Source organism: Ascaphus truei, chromosome 8 (assembly GCF_040206685.1).
Source record: "Ascaphus truei isolate aAscTru1 chromosome 8, aAscTru1.hap1, whole genome shotgun sequence".
Lineage (NCBI taxonomy): Eukaryota > Metazoa > Chordata > Amphibia > Anura > Ascaphidae > Ascaphus > Ascaphus truei.
Genome location: NC_134490.1, coordinates 80,909,012 through 80,931,442, shown reverse-complemented (window position 1 = coordinate 80,931,442; position 22,431 = coordinate 80,909,012). Strand labels below are relative to the sequence as shown.

The 22,431-nt window shown below is 41.5% G+C and overlaps 1 protein-coding gene across 2 annotated transcripts in view; it reads right to left on the bottom strand.

The window, feature by feature from the left end:
- Positions 1-22,431, bottom strand: part of KIF20B (kinesin family member 20B) — an 83,408-nt gene that overhangs the window by 3,998 nt on the left and 56,979 nt on the right. The window contains exons 24-34 of one of the 2 annotated variants that reach the window (XM_075612841.1): positions 22,258-22,383; positions 21,877-22,022; positions 20,568-20,714; positions 17,150-17,329; positions 15,843-15,974; positions 14,460-14,594; positions 13,185-13,388; positions 9,638-9,706; positions 5,186-5,287; positions 3,632-3,761; positions 3,005-3,150 (exon numbers count right to left, since the gene is read on the bottom strand). In XM_075612841.1, coding sequence (XP_075468956.1) covers positions 3,005-3,150; positions 3,632-3,761; positions 5,186-5,287; positions 9,638-9,706; positions 13,185-13,388; positions 14,460-14,594; positions 15,843-15,974; positions 17,150-17,329; positions 20,568-20,714; positions 21,877-22,022; positions 22,258-22,383 — 1,517 coding nt within the window. The remainder of the gene's footprint in view (positions 1-3,004; positions 3,151-3,631; positions 3,762-5,185; positions 5,288-9,637; positions 9,707-13,184; positions 13,389-14,459; positions 14,595-15,842; positions 15,975-17,149; positions 17,330-20,567; positions 20,715-21,876; positions 22,023-22,257; positions 22,384-22,431) is intronic. The other variant, XM_075612842.1, reaches the window with a different exon arrangement.

The following is a 22,431-nucleotide window of genomic DNA, read 5'->3' as shown; positions in this document are numbered from 1 at the left end:
AAAATTCCAAGTGTGATGGATCTCTTCTCAAATAGCTACACAGATCTGCACATCCGTGATACCCTTGCTTTATTTCCCTAAAGGAGTGTCTCTTACCTCACATAGATATACAGTATAGATATATTTATTTATTTTATTTATAAAATGTTTTACCAGGAAGTAATACATTAAGTTACCTCTCATTTTCAAGTATGTCCTGGGCACATGTTGTGGGGCTGCCTAAGCAACTGAGCACTGTGGTTAGAGGTGCCCGGTAGGAAAATAAAGCTTTAAACCCCTGGTATAGACCCTTATACTATCAAAACTATCTTTTGTGTAAGCTTGGAGTAAAAAATAATCAGAATAGTCTCTTTTATAAAGATTTCACATCACATTGCATAGCCATTCCTGAAAAGAACGAGGAGTTGCAGTAATAAGGATTTCTTAAGCGACATGAAAAGAATTCAAAATAAGAAGATTGGAGACCACAAGGAGCGGCTCCAATGAAAGCTACAAGGTTACCACAAACTTTAGGAGATAGTACGCAAGTTTAATATGCTATTGCCTATGCCACTATTTTTCAACAGGAGTTCCTAGAAGCCCTTGGGTTCCTCAGGCATACCTAAAGGGTTGTGTACCAGGAGGAGAGAAAGAGATTCTTGTTGGTGCACAAACCTCCACAAATATACAAAATAATTAAATAAGAAGGTGAGACTGGAAAGTATCCCCTTTAGGTAGTGGCACACACCTAGCAAATTAAAACTCGGTTTTATTAACGTAATTAAAATAACGTGTACGGGATATAGAACAAGACAAAACAAACACGTGAACATATAATAAAAATCGGAGTGTGATTACACAAGGGTGACTGATGATATTGCAACAACACTTAGAGAGTATATAATTAAACTCTTCTACCACAACAAAATTTGTGTATGTGTTTTATTTTATCACAGTTGTCCTGTTTGAATGAACAGAGAAAGAATTCCCTGAATATCTTGAGACCCCATTATTGGTTGGGTTTCTCATGAGAATTGCATATCTCCCATAGTATCTAAGTCTGCAAAACCTTAGGTAGTTAACCAACTGTCTAGGTTGAAAAGGTGCATATGACAACCTAAACCTTAAGTGGGTGGGTATGAATTACCCCTCCACCACTGGGCTTTAATTGCTTAAATGCCCAGTTAGATAATACTGGAGACTGCACAGCAGAGGAAAGTGTCCTCTGTGGTGCTTTGACCAGTAATCAGCTAAAATGAAGCTGATAGCAGAATGCAGAGAGAATCTATGTAGGGGTGCAATGTATACACAGTCTGAGCGTTCTTGCTGTCCACAGCTACAGTCTCCGAAATGCTCAGACTAACAGGACTCCCTTGCCACTCCGAATCAGCCGACGTCGCAGGCTTGCTGACGTCATATGTACCCGACGTACGTTTCACCAATAGGCTTCATCGGGGGCAGTTTGCTATTGAAACCCCATAGTTCTTATACCTCCTCTGATTGAGAGAAAAACGGAGAGCTAGGCTCCTGATTGGCCGAGAAGACGTGTCAATCATGACGTCACGTCGCGTCATACAAGTCCCGCCTCTCAATAATTAAATTAAATGTTATTAATATATGGAGAAACAAAAGAAACTAATCTTTAAGCACACTAATCACTATTTTGTGGACATGAAACCGGAATATCACAGAAGGTAAGTTATTAACCCTATTAGTTGTTTAATACATGCACCACATGTTAAAGTGAAGAATAATTGACATTGGATAAAAAATACTTTGTATTCTTAGCAGTGATGTAATTCTGTAAAGATACACACATTTATATGCTCCCTTTAAAGAAACGCTGAATACACAAACCCTTCATTTAAACTCTTTGGGGATAAAGTTCCCAGGGTATATATCCATCTGGATTCTTTTCTTAACAGCTGTGTCCAAGTCACCTTTGTGTGCTCCCAGGGGTATGTGGTCTATGCCTTGAAAAGAGAAGAGTTACATCTCCTCCATGTACTTGGTTAAAATGTCTGGCAACTGGTGTATCCTTTTGATTTCTAATTGTACTAACAAGTTCTAAAATACGTCTGCGAAATTTGCATGATGTTTTTCTACCAGGATTTAAGGTTATGCTCAATCCGGCAGACCATCAACAAGGATGCATGGTTATAAGCAATTGTGCTAGAATGTTTGAAAATGTAATTTCAGTCTATTAGGAACACATATTTGTGTCCATCTCTCTAGCAAGACACTCTAAGAGTAAAATATGTTTACGGGTATTTTTTGCCACTATAGTTTGAGATCACATATTCATTTTGTAGTAACTACTGTACATCCTTGCTACCCCTCTACGTATCCCTACAATAATTCCTACATACCATAATATGGTATTATAGAAGAAGACATGTACATCACTCTGACACGTATATTCCAGCAGCTAAGCGCCACATTGTAGGTTTTAATTAGTTTATGTTTTCCACAAATATTAATAACATTGAATTATTTTGCATATTTGTGGAGGTGTGTGCACCAATAGGGATCTTTCTCTCCTCCTGGTCCACAATTCAATTATCCCAGGTAGCACCACTGCAGTAAGTTAGAAGCTGAGCAGAGACACCTCCCCCTTTTCCCTCTATATATCACACACCTAAAGGGATCCCTGCAGCTTATGTAATTTGAAAGTTGTAACAAATACAGAAGAATTTACAATGCATCTGATCTCAGACACGCTATTAGAGAGGGTTAGGGTTCCTTACAATGCATCTGATCTCAGACACGCTATTAGAGAGGGTTGGGGTTCCTTACAATGCACCTGATCTCAGACGCGCTATTAGAGAGGTTGGGGTTCCTTACAATGCACCTGATCTCAGACGAGCTATTAGAGAGGGTTGGGGTTCCTTACAATGCATCTGATCTCAGACGCGCTATTAGAGAGGGTTGGGGATCTACAGAATTTCACAATATAAATTATAGGGACACACACACACATACACACACACACACACACACACACACACACACACTATGTACTTACCGGATGAGCAGGGATGTCCAGCGGAGCTGAAATGTCAGTAGTATACAACTTTCTTCTGCTTCTTTTAGGCTTACTGTCATTTTCTTTTCCAAAAGCACCTACATCTGTGGTCTTTGAAGCACTAATTGTTTCAAGTAGTTTTTTCGCTTAAAAAAAAGAAATATATAATTATAATGCTGAATAAAAATATTGTACAAATGATAAAATAATAAGCAAACAATTAGTAATGGTCATGTGACAGTTCTCAAACACCGTTCTTGAACAACCAGAGGCCGCATACATTTCAAACACTGTAGTTCCCAGACACACAACTCAGAAATATGAAACATCTACATACAATCTGGACCAAAAGTACATAACATCGTCTAATGTTAAAGCTCTGGCTTACATGAATATCTTCTCTGCAAACCATCAGAACTGTGCAAATTCTCTGTAGTTATTTAAATACTATAAATGAGCCTGGCACAAAAAAAAATAACCTTATTCACTGGTAAAGCACCACAAGAGCAGAGAAGACATTGTGGAAATAAAGATGAATGAGGGAAAAAGGCCACAGTCTAGGAAGTTTTTATTTTTAAATAATGAACCATAGAAAGAAAGGATCCAATGTACATGGACAATCAATACCTTTCGTTTGGAGGAGGGAAGGAGAACTTTGTATAAAGTCACCAAGCTTTTGCAGTGTTCCATCTTTTTTCTGCGTGGACATTGTCCTCAAGGTAGATGTCTGCTTTTGTAAGGTCAGTGTCCGAGATTTCTACAGAGAAACATTGAACAGCAAAGAAATTCAAACGAAAGCACTAAACGTACAACATGTAAAGGTATTATGAGCCTGTTTTTCAAACTGCTTCCATAAGTCTGGGTAAAACACAATGCATATTGCAGACTCTTCTTTCACTAAAATACTAAGGCATTTGGGGGTCTCTGTTATCAAGGCAAAAGTGTTAATGCTGGGTCAAAAACAGTGCCAAGAGGCGCCCCCTCCCTCCACCCACCCTGAAAAGGATTTTTTTCATTCATACATATGGCGCCATTTAATTGTACAGTACCGCTTGCCTGGATACAGAAGCTCATTGGACACTAATAACTATAACTTTCTTAATACAGGGCAAAATATTGAAATTATTCTGTAGCTTTCTTTTTTACATCAATTAATGGTCATAAAATATTAATGAAAATGCTATAATGTTATAACAAATTCTACATAAAATGGCTCATATCTATTTCTTATTACATTACATCTTTTGCCTACAAGAATAGTGAAGTCTAAAATGCACTACCAATGGTTAAAGGCAACACTAGATGTACTGTACATTTGAATGGTTGGTTGGTTAGTTAGTATATTTAAAGTCTATAACCTACAAGAACATGGATTCTATAAAAACCACAAACGTGAAGCTTGGGTGAAAAAAAATAATAATCTGGTTACCTACAATGATATAATTACTTGTTCATCTGAAATATGTGGAATTTATAGAATATAAATGCACAATAGTTTGGTTCATGTTGATTGTAATTAATACAGATGCTGACGGAAATGTTCTAAATGAGACCAAAACACAATTGTAGCTACTGTACCACCTATTACAAGTCTTAGCATTTTAATATTTAGCAGTTAAAATAACTAAAAATCTACAAACCTAATTAGGTAAAAATGTTGAGAATGTTACTTGCAAAATCAGATTTCACAGTCTATAAATATTGAATTTTGTAACATTAATAGCAAGAAATGAAATATATAGCATGCCTTGGTCAGAAATTAATTTAAAGATGCTTTTCAGCTTGAGGACTGTTCTAGTGTCAATCATCTTCCTTCAAGTTAAAACCAATGAAAATTTCTAGACATCAACCATCGCAGATGACAAATAACTATGAAAAAAGCTAGCGTACAATATTTGAAATACTCAGTGGAGGAATGAAGATCACTATCCCGGAAGAGAACATGTCACACAATCAAGATTGAAAAATATTAATTTCATGCTATATAAGGCATAGCAATGTATCTAAATGAAGTCAGGAGAAAATGGTATGTTCATTTTACCACAAAAAGGTACAAGGTACAGTACCCTTCAAAGTATTTGCATATTCAGCACATCAATACAAGTCAGTGGCTAATGTATGTGAAAATGCCACCAATGCAATACTTGCACACGCTGTTCATATAGAAAGAATTGGACAAACCTTTGCTCCACTGTTGCTGGAGGCTGGACTGGATTGTGAGGAAGGGGTCTTTACAAATGCTTTTGTGATTACATTTTTCTTATTTTCGCTTTTTACAATGTCCTGGAAATATAATTGAATGAGTCACAGATTATTTCACTGGTTACCTCCCAAACAATAAAGCAACCAAGAATATCCTTCTGAAAAAAGCAGGTTATGCTTTCCCTGAAACATTTTCTGAGCTGTTAAAGTATCTGCTGTTCCTTTTCTCCTGTCTAAATGATCTCCCATTCAGTACTCATCATCCTGAGGACTTGTAGGTAAAACGGTTATACCAGTATTCCTTTATTAGCAGACACAACTGTTTCCCATTGTAGCCACATAGAACCGTTTAAAATCTTGTGTTACTCACAAATATTATATTTTGTACATGCAACATTATTAATTGATTAACAGTATCACCATTGTTATTTTTTTTATATCCATGTGTTGACACATTTTATTTAAATACACAACTGTTCAGAATGTATTCTAACTCTGCAGAACCTAGAACATTATACTATATCCTATTTTTAAACATTTTTGGGAGGCCACTTAATAGAATTTAGAAGTGAAAATGAAGCTGCATCAGAATTTTTTTTTTTTTTTAAATGTAATTATTTTTCGGGAGCCTTGAAGAAATGCATCCAGGCACACCTGTAACGTAAAGAAAATAACGTATTTTATTCCTAAAATTCGACAAGAGAAAAAAAAAAAAAAAAAAAACCACAACAAGCCCAGTTTAAGTTTAACAAAAGACAATACCTGGTTAGTATATTACTAGGTCTGGCAAACTCCAGGCCAATAGGCCTCAAGTGTTACCAGTTGCAGTAAAATGTGGAGGAAAGTTGAATGTAAAAAAAATGCTAATGCTGTGTAAATGAGTGACAGACAAATATGCAACACAGGGGCGTAGCTATAGCCCGGGGGCCCGCTCTCTCCCCCCATCTTCCTTCAGACAGAGACAGGTTTGGGGGGTAGGAGGAGAGTGGAGGATGCTGGGTGCGGAGCTGATCACAGAGCAGCTGTAGGAGGAAGGACAGGGCTGCTTAACCACTTCCGGGCAGCTGGTGGCGCTGCAGAGCTCTCCATAGTTGCTCCTCTCTACATCTCCTGGTTCCGTGTCTGTTGACGCGTGTGTCTATTGACGCGCGAGAGAAAGAGAGAGTCTGTTGACGCGCGAGAGAGAGAATCTGTTGACGCGCGCGAGAGAGAGAGAGAGTCTGTTGACGCGCGCGCGAGAGAGAGAGAGAGAGTCTGTTGACGCGCGAGAGAGAGAGAGTCTGTTGACGCGCGAGAGAGAGAGAGTCTGTTGACGCGCGAGAGAGAGAGAGAGTCTGTTGACGCGCGAGAGAGAGAGTCTGTTGACGCGCGAGAGAGAGAGTCTGTTGACGCGCGAGAGAGAGAGTCTGTTGACGCGCGAGAGAGAGAGTCTGTTGACGCGCGAGAGAGAGAGTCTGTTGACGCGCGAGAGAGAGAGAGAGTCTGCTGACGCGCGAGAGAGAGAGAGTCTGTTGACGCGCGAGAGAGAGAGTCTGTTGACGCGCGAGAGAGAGAGTCTGTTGACGCGCGAGAGAGAGAGTCTGTTGACGCGCGCGAGAGAGAGAGTCTGTTGACGCGCGCGCGAGAGAGAGTCTGTTGACGTGCGCGCGAGAGAGAGAGTCTGTTGACGCGCGCGTGAGAGAGAGAGTCTGTTGACGCGCGCGCGAGAGAGAGTCTGTTGACGTGCGCGCGAGAGAGAGAGAGAGAGTCTGTTGACGCGCGAGTCTGTTGACGAGCGCGCGTGTGTGTGTGTGTGTTTCATGCATTATGTGCATATATACGTTGTGTATTTAGTGTTTTTTTTATGTTGAATATCAATGTGTGTAGCCAGCTCTCTCTCTTACCTTCAGGCTGCAGACCACATGTTGCCAGGCAACCAAAGGGCTGCAGACAGGTGGAACACAAGCAGCCAATAGGACGGCTGCCTTTGAGGTAAGGGGGGCTCACGCTGACACTTAGGGAGTGAGGCAGTTAAAGCAGTTAGTCAGGGAGTGAGGGAGTGAGTTAAGGAGTTGGAGCCAGGGCAGACAAGGGAGGGCCTGAGTGTCACTGCCACTCACATTAGGCCAGAAACTCCCCTTAGGTCCCAGATAGGCCCCACTCACGTGAAGCGAGTGACTGCTGCAGGGAAGGCCCCTTGGATAGGGATGCTTACCCATTTTACTGTAGTGCCAGGGACACAGTGAAGACGCCGTGTGGTGCTCGCGGTGTGTGACCAAACCACCGCGGTGTTAACAAAGACTCTTAAAGGTGAGACCCTCCTACCGGAGTCCACCCAACGCAGCGGCGGACACCATCGCTGAGGGCCACGTCGCTGGATCAGACGGATCCTCATTTCCAAGTCGGCCGCACCGAGTACTGGAGTACTCGGCAGGTACCTCAACAAGTGCACCAACAGCTCACGGGAGAGCGCTACTCCTTACACTTTTGGGTGGGCTGGACGCTGGGAATGGGACATCGGGGTATTGGTGCCTAGCACCCGATGTACTTTGGGGCACTCACTGGTGGTACTGGGCGGGGTGTTCCTATACTGGGAGGTGGTGATCCTATACTGGGCGGGGTGTTCCTATACTGGGAGGTGGTGTTATGTTATATGTGCTGTCACTAAAGGTTGTTATTATATATGGTTCCTGTGAGGGGCTTTTCCCACTATGCCGGGGTCCCTTGCAGGTGGAGGCGCTGCACCGAGACTAATTATACCACCCCAGGCTCCCCGTGTCGGAGACTTGGGTCCTCTGTGAGCCAACAGGTAACAGCAGTACCAGTAGTCTCTTTATTTAGGGGGAAAGGGGGCTGTGTGTGTGTGTGTGTGTGTGTGTGTGTGTTACACAAATGTTGCATGTTTGGTATGCGTTTATATGGTGTAGTGTTTGTGTGTGGAAGGGGAGGGAGGAGAGAGGATGGGGGGGAGAGGAGGCGAGGAGTGGGAGACATGAAGAGGAGGGGGAGAGATAATGATGATGGATGATGACTAGGAGGGATGGGGAGAGATGAGGAGGGATGATGAGATAGAAGATCAGGGAGAGGATTAGGGAGGGAGAAAAATTGCAGTCAGAATTAATATTAATGAAACCTTGAAAAAAATGTTGCCTGGTGGCCAGCGAATGTCTGGCGACGCCACTGATGCAACAAATGATGATTTTTTTTCTTTAAAGTACAGTGGATCACTCCTGCTGTGTCCAATTCAAAGTTTAAACAACACTATAATTTGAGTGGAAGATTACAAGTTCATTTAAATTGCAGCATTGTAGGAAAAGGCTCCCTGCAATTGAATAATGCCTGCATAGCGTGTTCTTTATGAAGATGACAATAGCTAAGGTTATGCATGTTACCCAGTAGAAAAAGAACCACAAAAAAAAGGTGAACAAAATCTGGCCAAATTGTCGTTCACACATCATCTTTATAATCTTAAGAGACTATAGAACAGCGCCAAAGGGCATCATACAGGCGAGCCAACGAGTATGCTAAAGCTTGCCTTAAACTAGCCAGGTGCATGCTGGGTACATTTCAGTGACATTTCTGCAGAGACTAATGACCCATCGGATTAACACAGCAGGGGTTCCTGGCAGTCCCATTCAATTTGAATGGGACTGCCAGGGCCCCCCGCTGTTAAACCGATGGGCCATTAGTCTGGTTGCAGAAATGTGTGAAATGTTGCAGCATGTACCCGGGTCTTTTAGGAGATTGCCCCAGGTTTGTTTTAGAATAATCGTCGGCACTACAGTATCAAATTTGTAGAGTTTAAATCAAACCACAATTTTTTTTCTTTTGGCAAACATTTTCAAATTACTGGTACTAACATTTTACATGACAATGATGTCAGTCTTTTGGCGGCTGTGTGTACAGTATATTTGCATGTTACTTCAACGCAAGAATTACAAGACAAGAGAAACCTTGTGTAACAGGGTTTCCCTCTGGTAGTTTTGATTGGTAGGTGCAGCTGGGCAGATTAGAACAGCAACAAAAATTAGTCTACTCACTTGCAAATATAATTAAAGAGAAAAGAAAAGGTCCATACTTGTTAACGCTCTGCAAGTGTTTTGTTTAATTTCATTTTACTGTATTATGAAAATGATGCTAATCTGCAAAACTGTAGGCGACCCACGATGGGGATAGCTTTAAATGTATTTATTTTATAGCAGTCATGTCATAAAATCACAGAGCTATTTAACACAGTTTGGGAAGAAACTAAAATATAAAAAATAATGGTTTCGTAAGATTAACCATTTATCTTAAAACTGGTTTAAGGTCTAATCCTCTAAACAAAACACTAAACAGCAGGGTTGAAAAGCACAGATCACATGAAAAAGCTACTGTTCCCATAAGGGGTAGTCTACTGCAATGATGATATACGGGAAATGAATTCCGCCCCGCCCACTAAAGACTCAATACCTGACAAATGCCTGCAGAAATCTCTGGCTCGTTACATCTCATTTTCCAGCAGCTTGAAAGCATTTTATTCTTGAAAAAAAAAATCAATTGGAGAAATAAACAATTATTTTGTCCGAAGCGGTTGATACGTTATTTTTTTTATTATTAAATTGCTATCAAACCTGTCATTCCGCTGTGAACCACTTTACTAATAAAAAGATGTCAATTTAGAAATCATGGTTTCTGGTTACTGCTTGAGATCTTTAAATATGAATATACAGGCAACACAAGTACTGTGAGAAAGTATGTGCTAATATAGAATTTAGTATTCAAAGTGTAAATTAAATTACATGAAAGCATCCCTACATATTGCATTGCGTTTGGGAGAAAAATTATATAAATGTAGCCATGCCACCTGTGGCTACTAGTCTGCCCTTGTACTGGCAGTAAGCCCTGGTAGAATCAGGCTGCCAGTAGTAAACATGGGTTTTCCCCACTTCTTGGTGCTGCAATTGAGTGACAGCAGGAGGCGGTGACATCAGGCCTGGGCATGTCCAATCATGGGACAGACCTGGTGCCCTCCTCCTGACTGTACTTAAGGGCAGTGCCGCCCCAAATTTAGTAGTGCCTCTCCCCACTGAGAGAGGCAAGGTCACACAACAGGGAGCCTGAGATTGGGGCCTTCCCTAGTCCTCTTCCCCTTGGTGGAGAGCGAGTGTGGGCCTATACCCTGACTCCTGATAGGGGAGTCGGGAAGAGCTAGGACAGCTGCAGGGGCCCCTGACCTGTAGTGGTTGTCCAGGGACCATCATCCAGTGGATAGCTGACCTTGAGTAAGCTGTGATTGAGCAAACCACTGCTGTATTGTGCTGGACTCAAAGACCGTTCCTGTTTTAGTACACCACCTGCCTGGGTGTGATCTTACTGGGAGGAGGGGAAGTAATTCTACCGTAGGAGATCGCCCCCATTCATCTTGGAGCCAGCGGCAGATGGAGGCACTGCACTGCTAGAGAACCATGTGGGTAATGTACCCCAGAAACCTGATCCCGTGTCCCCACTACCATCGCCGTACAGCTCAGCCCTCCTGTTACCGGCAGGTATCATGCACCACACGACCACTAATGATAGAATCTCCCAGGGGATGGGGGAAACACCGTTAAATATATACACCTTTAATTACAGGTCTGAACCAGGGGGTCTCCAGAGCTGAACCATGTTAAAGTCAGCTTCGGGCACCCCCTGCTTCCAGAGATACTTCGCTCCGTAGGGGTGCAGGTATCTCTGCAAGCAGGGAACGGTGTGCCCAATGAAATGGTGGCTTTGAATGTCCCGCGTCACAATAGGAACCGGTGATTTCTTCCGGTGCAGCTTCCTATTGGCCAGCGTGTCCGGGACATTGAAACTGCACAAGGGTACTGGCACCCCTACAGAGGTAAGTATCTCTTGAAGCAGGGGTCCACCGAATGCAGTTCAGCTCCAGAGACCCCCTGCTTCAATCCTGTAATTACATATAAACGCAGATGCAGCGTGTACCTGTAAAGACTAAAGGGAAGGGCTTGTAGCAGGCCCTTTTTGGTAGTTTTAGATGAGGCTACAACAGGAATCTAGTATGACAGAAGCATGTTCTCCACAGCCAAAAAGAACTATTGATTGTGTAATCACTACTGTAGTTTAATCTACCAAGAGGGGAGAGCAGATCAATTTCAAGGTTTAATACCCTATCCCGTTGCTAAATCTGAAGTCAATTATTGTTGCATACAGTATACTCTAGTGAACAGGTGAAGAAATCAGTGCGCAACTAAATAGAATTCGTGAAATAAAATATATAAAAAATATATATAAAATAAATTACGTGACCTTTATGGAGCGTCTGCAGCTATGGTTATAGGGATGGCTCAAGGACCCCCAGGAACTAACAGATAAAAACACAAAAAACACAGCGCAAGACGCTCATAGTGCAATTAAAAGTTATATTAACATTAGCAGTGAATAAGATAAGTAATGTGCGTACATCAAATTGATTTTAAACAAGCATTTCTGGGATATTTTACCCAAACACCAAGTGAAAGCCGGATATGATGTCGTCACAGGTATAGGAAGATTTTCCTCGTGGCCACCGGTTCCTCTTTGGGTAAGGTATGGGGTCTTTAATCAGTCCCTGCTCCCACAAAGCGTCCAGCACGTTCTCAGCTCACACGGGACAGCTATTTCAAAGGGGGACGCACGCCAACAAGCTTCTGCTCTCCCTCCTCCGTTCAGGCACTTCCTGGTTGGTGACGTCACCGGAAGATTTTCGCCGATAATAGCGCAAGTTTGCTGGGTCAGTTCACAACAGTGGGGCAGTGTAAATCGTATTAATACACTATCCAACGCGTTTCGAAACCCGTAGGTTTCTTCATCTTTCCCTGATGAAGAAACCTACGGGTTTCGAAACGCGTTGGATAGTGTATTAATACGATTTACACTGCCCCACTGTTGTGAACTGACCCAGCAAACTTGCGCTATTATCGGCGAAAATCTTCCGGTGACGTCACCAACCAGGAAGTGCCTGAACGGAGGAGGGAGAGCAGAAGCTTGTTGGCGTGCGTCCCCCTTTGAAACAGCTGTCCCGTGTGAGCTGAGAACGTGCTGGACGCTTTGTGGGAGCAGGGACTGATTAAAGACCCCATACCTTACCCAAAGAGGAACCGGTGGCCACGAGGAAAATCTTCCTATACCTGTGACGACATCATATCCGGCTTTCACTTGGTGTTTGGGTAAAATATCCCAGAAATGCTTGTTTAAAATCAATTTGATGTACGCACATTACTTATCTTATTCACTGCTAATGTTAATATAACTTTTAATTGCACTATGAGCGTCTTGCGCTGTGTTTTTTGTGTTTTTATCTGTTAGTATACTCTAGCATAGGGATTCCCAGGAGGTGGGGAGAGGGGGGTTAATGGATTTAAACAAAATGTACTGTGGATCCCAGTCAGTATAGTGGGTTGCTGAGCCCGTATGGGGACACCGTCTTTAGTAAGGTCCCAAACGGCACCTTAGCATGGGTGGTATAGCTGTCAAATACATCTGGAAGCTTTCCAAATCTCCCCCCACCCCACTCCGGGTTCAGGACACACGGTCAATAAGTTGGTAGCAATAGTCTGATGAGTAAGCAATATAATTTATTAATTAGGGGTTGTCAGAACAAATATATTTTAGCAGGGGGTGGACAATGTTAAAAAGGTTGGTAACCGCAGATCTAGAGGAATGTTCTCATTTGCACCTGTAAGACTAATGGGTGCTGAAATGAAATCACAGCGCAAAGGATGCTGCATTGGACAGATTACTTTTTTTCTAAATAAACGCAGACTTAATCAAAATGTTAGAAAGGAGACACAACCTTCCTACAATTCGCCCAGTGAATGGTCTTAAAAAAAAGAATTCTTTATCAAGGAAGTTACTGTATGAAAAATACCAGTCTTGTATATCTTGGCATAAATGTGTATATGTAAACCCCCATACAGAGAAACCAACATTGTTCCCCTTTCTGCACAATAGTACTCAAAATAAGTCTTGTGAAAATTACCCCTTCCATATCATGACTCTTCCTCTTTCTTGTAGTCCTGGATATTTTGACAGTCCTCGGTGAAGCGTCACCATGGCGTTTGACTGCCATTTTGTTGGGCGTCGCTGGACTGAAATGAATTTCCAGTTCTGGTTTGGGAAACCTACTGGTTTTGCCATTTTCTGTAGAAATTTCAGAGGAATCCAACACCGTGTCTGACGCATCCTGTGACAAACAAAAATACGCAAGTGGTTTTATTATGCGTTTTGGTCGTGGTTTGCACCAGGCCAAAATATCCACCAGAAGCATCAAACACATTCTCAGACTTTTAAAATGAGTATGAAAATGGACTAATCCTCTATAATGCAAGGTGCTTTATAAAAAGCACAGAAGCAGGAGGACCACAGACAAAATGGGAGGAAGTGGAAAACAAGCTATATGAAGGAAGAGGCACCGTTGTATGGTTCCCTTGCACACACGTTCAAGGGAATCATTCAATGAAAGAAATAAGAGCTGGATAGAGCACAAGTCAAATTAGCTTTCAAAAGGACAAACCAGAAACATCACATTTTTGGGGTGCAACAAAATACCCTTTGCTGCAATTTATTTTGGTGTGTATATTCTCCATGCAGATCCAGCCTTGCATACATATCCTGCACAATTGCAAAGGGGTAGCTTGCTGCCGTTTATAGGGCACGTGAAGTGTAGGGAGCAGGACGGCTGATTACATTTTTAGTTAAAGGAAACAAAGCTTTGATGTGAGAAGTGAATATGTATAATACACTATAGAGCAGCAGCAGCAGCAGCATGAACTACTCTTAAATGTTCTTCAAATTATAAGTGTTTTAAATTATATCCGGGTATAATCTTACATTGATCTACGGTAAAATTACCAAATTGCTTACACCTGCTATACAGAAATGTGTCTTTAAATCAACATAACGTATCAACAGAGTGAACATAATATATATATTTTTAAAAGTCATAAAATAGAACGTATTATGTATACAATTAATTTAACAGACGCACAGCAAATTTATTATTTAATTGTAGTTTTGTGAAGAACTAGATCAAATTAGCATTACGATGCAGGTGTTGGTTTAAGGATGATTAAATTGTTGAATACATCTCAAATAAAGAATGACTGGTGTAGTGGGGTTAAAGATCTATGTTGGTATTCAGGAAGCATTTTCAGGCAACACCATAAGAGAATAAGCATAGAAGCTTGAAACTGAACACATATACACACCAACTGTTTCTCAGACTAAGAAGTTTTATATATCTCCAAATACTGACCCTGGAGTCCTCTGTAGAAGAGTTACTGCCAACAGAATGCTGCGGGACTCGCTTAGTTTCCGATTCATGCTCATTGCGAAGTAACTGGTTATTTTGTCCAGGTTTATCAACTATCCCTGTGTGTCGTTCCTTCATCTAGAAAATATGTTAATACATAGTAAATGTCAAACATACATTGAAAAGCATTTGATTTTCCAAAAGATATTATTTGAGCGAGATCTTCACTTAAAACACTACAAAAACGTAATGTTTGTAAAGTTATTCAAGTGTAAATAGAAGTGCGCATGCGTAAGATGTGACAAGATCATATAAGTGAAAAGCCAGAACATGCATTTATTTCATGTGATCTCAATGTGGCAGAGGAATAGCTCATTCTGTGGCATGCTGCACGGTATGGCAAGGTCCCCGGTGGTGACGGTGGCGCGTGCCTCAATAAGGCAGGCCCCAGTGTCTTCTCGCGGGTTGCCTCACGCAGTGCGGTGTCGCTTCAGCCAGCAGGGGAGACTATTGTGTTCCCTTGCGGCGACGCGATCACATGGTCTGCTGGGAGCCAATAGCAGGGCAGATAGCTAGGATCAATGGGAGCGCTTTGAGCTACTGGGCTGTGCTTTGTGGTGTGTCTGACGTCATGGCTGCGCCCCCTCTGTTTCAGCCACGCCCCACGCACCTCCCTACAGACCGCTGTTTTAAGCTGTGCACACGCGCGCGTGCAGCAGCCACTCTGGGGACTTAGCCTAAGACCATGGAGGAGAAGCAGCCATCGTTTTGAATCAGACACGTGCAAGAAGAGGGCATAATTTTAGCCGCTGCAGCGCGTCACGGGTTGCAATAATGTTGACGACATCTATACATTGGTGCAATCTGTGTTTAAAATTGTACACGAGTCTGCAAACAGATTCTGTGAAAGCGACTAAATTAAGAATAATTTAACCCCGTTCATTTCACATATGAACAGTTAAAATTATTTGCGCACACACGGTCGGCCCAATCTCACCACGAGAAAACAATTCCAAAAAATATCCCCTTAAAATAATTTTATTGCCAGGTTTTTAGCATCTGAAAGTTTATTGTTAGGAGCAATGTTGAGACATTTCAAGAGTCAGCGCTTTTGATAATTCTGCTACTGTGAAACGCACAGGCAGCAGACCTGACGTCTGTCATCAAACTCACTCGCAGATTAAATGCCTCAAATGTATCAAACATAAAAACTACTCGAGCTTGTAATGTTTAGGAAGAATGCATTGCAATGACACTTTGAATTAGTTTGTCAAGAACGCCTCTGCACTTTTGATGGGAAATAAAGGTAGGCTTTGATTTTTAGAGGTGCACCGAACGTGAAGGTAATTTAAAGAAGCTATTTCCTGAAGGTTTTTGTGCCTTTACCTGATCTTCTGTCGTTACACGTGCAGACAAAGCCTTAGAATGCTGGAGCTTAGCAAGTTCCTGCTGCAGCTTCTCGATAGTGTCATCTCTTGACGTTAGCTGCCTCTGCAACTCCGCTATACTTGAATTTTCCTACATATAAAAGTTGACATTTCAGTGATATAAAATACGATTGGGAAGATTTACCAAATATGAGAAGCAAAAATGGAAAACGTAAAAAAAAGTTGCATTAGTTTTGTGTGGTCTGAAATGTTCATATATTTGTAGATTTCAAGGAACTGATCAACCATATCGTCTGAAGGATAAAAAGATAAAAGACCGTAGCACAAATCCTAGTAGTGCCAAACCATAACCTTGGGTAGCATAATGTGTAGATAAGTATATGGAAAAATAAATCAAACAATCAGCAATAAGTCAACGATGGAAGCGATAGAGCAAAAAGAACAATAGTGGGCTGGTATGCAATATACATTTTGCAGTCTACTGAAATCTTAGCATTGTGGCTTTAAAGTCTGGGGTTATATGCCTAATTTTAGCCTTACACTGCTTTTTAACAATTATGGTATATCATTTTACTTTTAATATCTGCAAGACACTGTGGTACAGGTATATTGGAAGAAAAATTGGCATTCTAGAGAGCATGTTAGACAGAATATAGAACACTATATACAGCAGGGATCACCAACACGTCAATCGCGAGCAACCGGAAGCTCGCCAGTTGGTAGCTTGCCTCTAAGCAGTGCCGGCCCTCTAGTTGTTGCGGGCGTCTCTCCCGCAGGGCACCCCTCACCCACTGGGTCCACCTCTCCCCCGCCAGGCACCTCACTCCCGCCTCTTCTTGCCCCCGCCTAATTACATCTTTCTTCCTCTTTCCCCCACCACATCTGACCCTTCCTTCCCTCCTTCCCCCCTCCCCCCCCACGACAGGTTGGGCCTGCCCTAAAGTCAGCTCAGCGCAACACCGGTAAGGGGTAGTTCATTTGTTATTGTGATGCGTGGGGGTGTTGTGAGTATCGGGGGGCTGGGGGGAACCTGCTGTACTGGGGTTCTGTGTTGGAGTTGCTTGACTTCTATGTACCGTTATCTAATCCACATATTTTCAATATGTTTAGTAGCTCTGGCTAATTTTCATTTATCTGAAGAAGCCCTCATTACACAAAAGGTTACTGCTCTAAAGTATTGCTTTAAAAAACAAGAGGTAAGAGGTACATTTGTTTTCCATATTTGTAAAGATCAGTAATCCCCAGAGATTTTAAACACTCGGATATACAAACACAGTACACACAGACAAAGGAAGAGAAGCTCACCCCCTCCGTTTGTGATATGCTGCTTTTCTTCTTTAGATTTTCTATTTCTTCCTCTTTTTCCATGTTGCTGGAAAGAAGGCTTTTCATTTGAACTTCCAATGCAGAAAGAAGCTGATCACGCTCTTCTCGCCATTTGAGAAGGGCATTATCCTTCTCTGCCAGTTGAGCAGTAAGATGTTCCTAAAACAAAAATAAAACCAATAGGAAGATAGCACAGATTATTAAACTTCTAAAGAACCCGAAAATGTATACAATAAACACTACCCATAAAAGAATCTCCCGTAACCCTTTGAATTTCAGAGGGTACGCAGCCCTCTGGCACACTGCGATCACAGTCATTATTCGCAGCCCCTCTGGCACACTGTGATCACAGTCATTATTGAGGCGAACTCGAGTCATCGTCCTCTTCCAGTGCTCCACAAGAGCGCAGAACGCAAACTCCCCGGGAAAATGAGTGAGTCTAAACCAATGTTACATACATATCCTTCAATTGCAATGATGATGTGAGAAGTTACTCGTATCTTGATAAACAAACACAGAGTTCTCTAGACCAGAGGTGCGTAAACTGGAAGGGGCGCAGGGTTTACAAAGGCCCCACAGAGCTTCCCGAAGGCACTTAAATTAAGCACCGGGGGATCGGCGAAGAACTCTGTAAACCTTGCTTTCCGTGGCTTTTTAGACGCGTCGCCACAGCAATGCGGCGCCATGCCGTCGGAGCAGAGGTGGTGGCGGAGGGAGGGGAACCGCCGGCAGGGGGGCACCCCCCTGATGTAGACTGCCATATAAATGCTGTTTAATGGACAGCGCAGCTCTAACAGCACTGCCTCATTTTACTTTAGATTGATGGAAATTGTCAGTGTTGTCCTATGATTATCAGCAAACAGAATATCCATATAACTGCAGCCCTAATGCTATCTAAACTACCATATAAATGCTGTACCTGGACAGTGCATCTCCAACATCACTGCCTAATTTTACTATGCTGACTAAGCTCGATGGTTATAGGATATGTAAAACAATGTTTCTAAGCACCACGTGTTGTGGCGTCTCTACGTGTTTCTTTCCTCTACAGTACTTAGTGGATATTCTGTTTGCTGATAATCATAGGACAACACTGACAATTTCCATCAGTCTAAAGTAAAATTAGGCAGTGCTGTTAGAGCTGCACTGTCCATTAAACAGCATTCATATGGCAGTCTAGAGAACTCTGTGTTGTTTGATCATTAAGATACTAGTAACTTCTCACACCATCATTGCAATTGAAGGATATATATGTAACATTGGTTTAGAGGATCCAACTGCAGTCAGATTGTTGCAGCTGATATTATAGTAGCCATTGTTCAGTAAATTGTGCTTGGATAACATCTAATGATTCGTCTGAATTGCAATTATACCCTATGAAAGGTTAAGTGGAATTCATTATTCTCTCTAAAGATAACAGAGATGCATACCTCTTACCACAAGTTAAAATAAGAGCCAACAGTATCACATGTTTGAATTTTTCATATTGATATTTTATTCACTTATCACTTCATATCATGTTAGGATATAAAATGAAAAAATGGATTAGCTTGGAGTGCACCACGGTAATGTACTATCTGTAGAGGACTTGCTGACTATATCAGTCAATCCTCTAATTTGTTAATATTCATTTTATGCTGTAGCACTAAAGCTATATTGGCATATTTTTATACCTCAGAAATATGCCAAAATAGTTTTGGGGCACTGTATATTAAATAAAAATTGCAAGAACAATGCTTAAATGTATAAACAGTACAGAGTTTAGGAAATTCTAGTTGTTTTATCCAATTCTTCTAAGAGCAGCATCAATAAACGGTTCCTTTTTTTATAGTGAGTGCAAATGACGAGAAAATGAGATAACATGCAAATGCAGTTGCATATGTTTTAATAATATTCTTTCAAATGAATCTGTGGATAATATATATATTTATTCCGGTCAAAAATATATTAAGAGCACTGCATTTTCTGTGCTACAGATATACATTTATACTATGGGAAATATTTCATGGCAAGTGAATAGCTGTGAAACGTTCAACAAAGACCGGTTAACTACGCCGACCGCAACCAAAAACTATGTATAAAGATGACATACACAAAGGGAAATAAAATTAACCAATCTCGGCCAAACTTTTAGGCATCAAACGTCATTTGTCTATACAAAACAAATGTCAAGTGTGATTTCTCCAACACTCGTGTGACGAACAACCTTTTTGACAACAGACTTCCAGCCTGGCAAATACGTGATCGTTTGCGCAGTGATCACGATGCGCCGTTTGATGATGGAAAAGGAACAGCAGAGAGCACAGCATCCCGTATAAAAATAGAGTCAGTGCCATAATGTTCTCAGAGTGGGATAATGGCGCTGTAAAGGTTAAACCACATTAGTATCCTATTTCTGATGTTTCTCTAAGGTGCCTTCTGGAAAGATAGAAAAAAACCTAATGAGCGTATGCATTTTAACAAAGGGTAACTTGAAGTTGCCAGCTGCAATGGTCTTCTCCCTGCTTGCAAGTCACGGACACTGGTGATTCACTAAGCGCGGATGCGAAGCATCACAGACTAATCCGACGTTAACTGCCTTTGATTTGAATGGTATTTAATGCCAGGATGGGGTGCAACACCGTAGCAATATATTTACTAATAAGTGTTATTCTATAAAACATTTTCCTGTGTCAAAAAGGGCTTTATGGTATAGCCCTGCTAAGTATGGGTCCTATTTAAAGGTAGAATCCCACATTGGCGGCCTGCTAAATTGCTTAGGAGCCTGAATTAGGAAGGGTTTGTCAATCAAGTGGTTTCATTACGCTTATCCCACCCAGTGCCAATCAGAGAACCAATAAAGTGAAGGGGAGGTGCTGTACAAGCACTTGCAGACACCCACACACTGGGCATCACACAAAAGGGAGCAGCCAAAGAGAAGCAAACTCCTCACAAGTCTTAACTAATAAAATAAATCAAAAATACTTGCGTCAGATCTGTTTAAAAAATAAAATAATCCCCCAGCCAGATGAGACCCCCTGAAAGTCACTGGAATTAGTTAACTTTGGTCGATTGCCTTTAATTTAATTAGGTGTGATGCAGCCAATGATCAGTTTATGGCTGTTAGCGTTGTGCTCCATGGCTGCAGAATGTAATGATTAAAGCCCTTGGCTTAGGACATCCTTAAAAGAGATTCCCTTCTGTATAAACAATATCCGAGCTGAACATAAGAATACCAAGCAATGCATTTGCCCCGAGATACAACCTAGAACTGTTCTGCATCGTGATTGCGCACAGATTTCGAACTAGGCTGACCCATGTATTTGAGTAAAGGAGGAGAAAAGGTGAAATACAGCAACCAACAATTACATGCTGAACAAATGTATACCACCAAATGTGATACACCCACCATCTTTACCTGCTGTTTTGTGTGACGCTCTCTGTCTTCAGCAAACTTCCTCATCTCCCGGTTCCTGTGTGTCTCAGATTCTTTAGCCTGAGTCAGCAGTTTCGTTTTCTCTTCCAACCATTTTTTTCTTTCGCTGCTGTATTTTTCTTCAAATTTCTGTTTTAAATCAGTGAAATTATACAAAAAAAAATGAAGAAAGAATGTTTGTCTTGCTAGTCAAGGGTTATTTTGCTTTAGGTTTGTTGATAATGTAAAAAAAGTAGAGACCTAAATTGAATACACACTATGCACGAACAACTTCGAACTTGTCCTAGAGCATCCATTCATCTGCAGGTAAAAGGACAGCAATCCCCATCACCCAGAAATAGGGTGACCAGAATGGTCCCAGCAAATACCGGGACACAGGTCATACATGCGCACAGTGCCTGCAGACAGATTTCCTGGGGCCCCGGACTAGTTACAACCCCCCTCCCGCCCCCGTCGGCAGAGAGCCGGGCCCAGCTGCCCCTACATTAGCAGCAGCCGGGCCTCCAGCAGCCACAGGGCCCAGGACACTTTTTGGCAAGCATTGATCACGCATGCCCCAATCGTGCATGTGCACTAGCGGCCGGCAAGTACCAAAATCAGGCATGCACACTTGGAAGTTTTGCTTTTGGTCAGTGCATCGGTTTGAATACAAGTAATATGTAAATGATATATTACTACAAATGAATATAATGTTCCTGCATTTTGCAGCAAGCTTTAATTTTCTTCCAGATCTCAGGCCGCAGCTTCAACGACCCACAATGCAACTTTGGAATCACGGTCAACTTAAAAAATGATCATGGTCAGACACGGTCATCCATTGCATTTATATCTACACCTGTTGTCTCCAAGTCTACCAAAATACCATTTAAATTGTAAGCCAACGCAGGGAATCCTTTATCGTATTAAAATTCCCTTTGAATGAATGTTTAGCTTGTCTACACACTATTAAGCCGAAATTCACGTCCTCACGATTTTTTCTATATAGAGAAATTATTTAAATTAGTAGCCTGCCAGCAACAGATCATTCTTGCCACAAACCTATGTATATATGAAACCTCATTTCCCTTTGTATTTCAGCTACTGGTCACAGAGTATCTTCTACATTTCAGCTACTGGTCAGAGTATCTGCTATATTTCAGCTACTGGTCACAGAAGAGTATCTGCTACATTTCACATCACAGACATTATCAATACAACAGAGACATTCTAAGAAACATTAACATCTCTGCACTTAATGAAAATAAAAAACAACCCACTGATCCTTCCTTGGAGGAAAGATTTATGAACTTACTTCCAATTTATCTTGTAGCTTGGATACTTCCACGTGAACAGTTTCTACATCATTATTCTTCTCGCCATCCCTGCTAATTTTTTTAAGCCATTCATTACTGCTGTTCTTCTCATGTACCCTATATTTTTGTTTCCATTCTTCCAACTCTGCAGAGAGAAAATAAAACATTTACATTAATTTCACAATAAGACGTACAGTAGATCGTTCTTTTTTGTAGAGACAAACACTTCAACCAGATTTTTATCCGGTCTGTGTTGCAGACATAAATTGGGATTAGTGTGTGGGGGAGGTCACACTACAGAGAAGCAGCTTCTGCAGCTGTGCAATAGTCAATAAAGCCACTCCAGCATAAATTACATTTTTCTCATATAGAGCACTTGCCTTCAACTAATTTTTCAGCTTCTTCTTCTTTGGCTTCAAGTGCTTTATCTTGCTCTGCCTGAGTTTGCTCTTGTTCCGTAAGTGCCAGTCTCATGTCTTCAATTATTTTCTCTTTTGCTTGAACATCTGAAAGAATGAAAACAACAGCTTTTCACAATAGTCTTTATTCTCCAG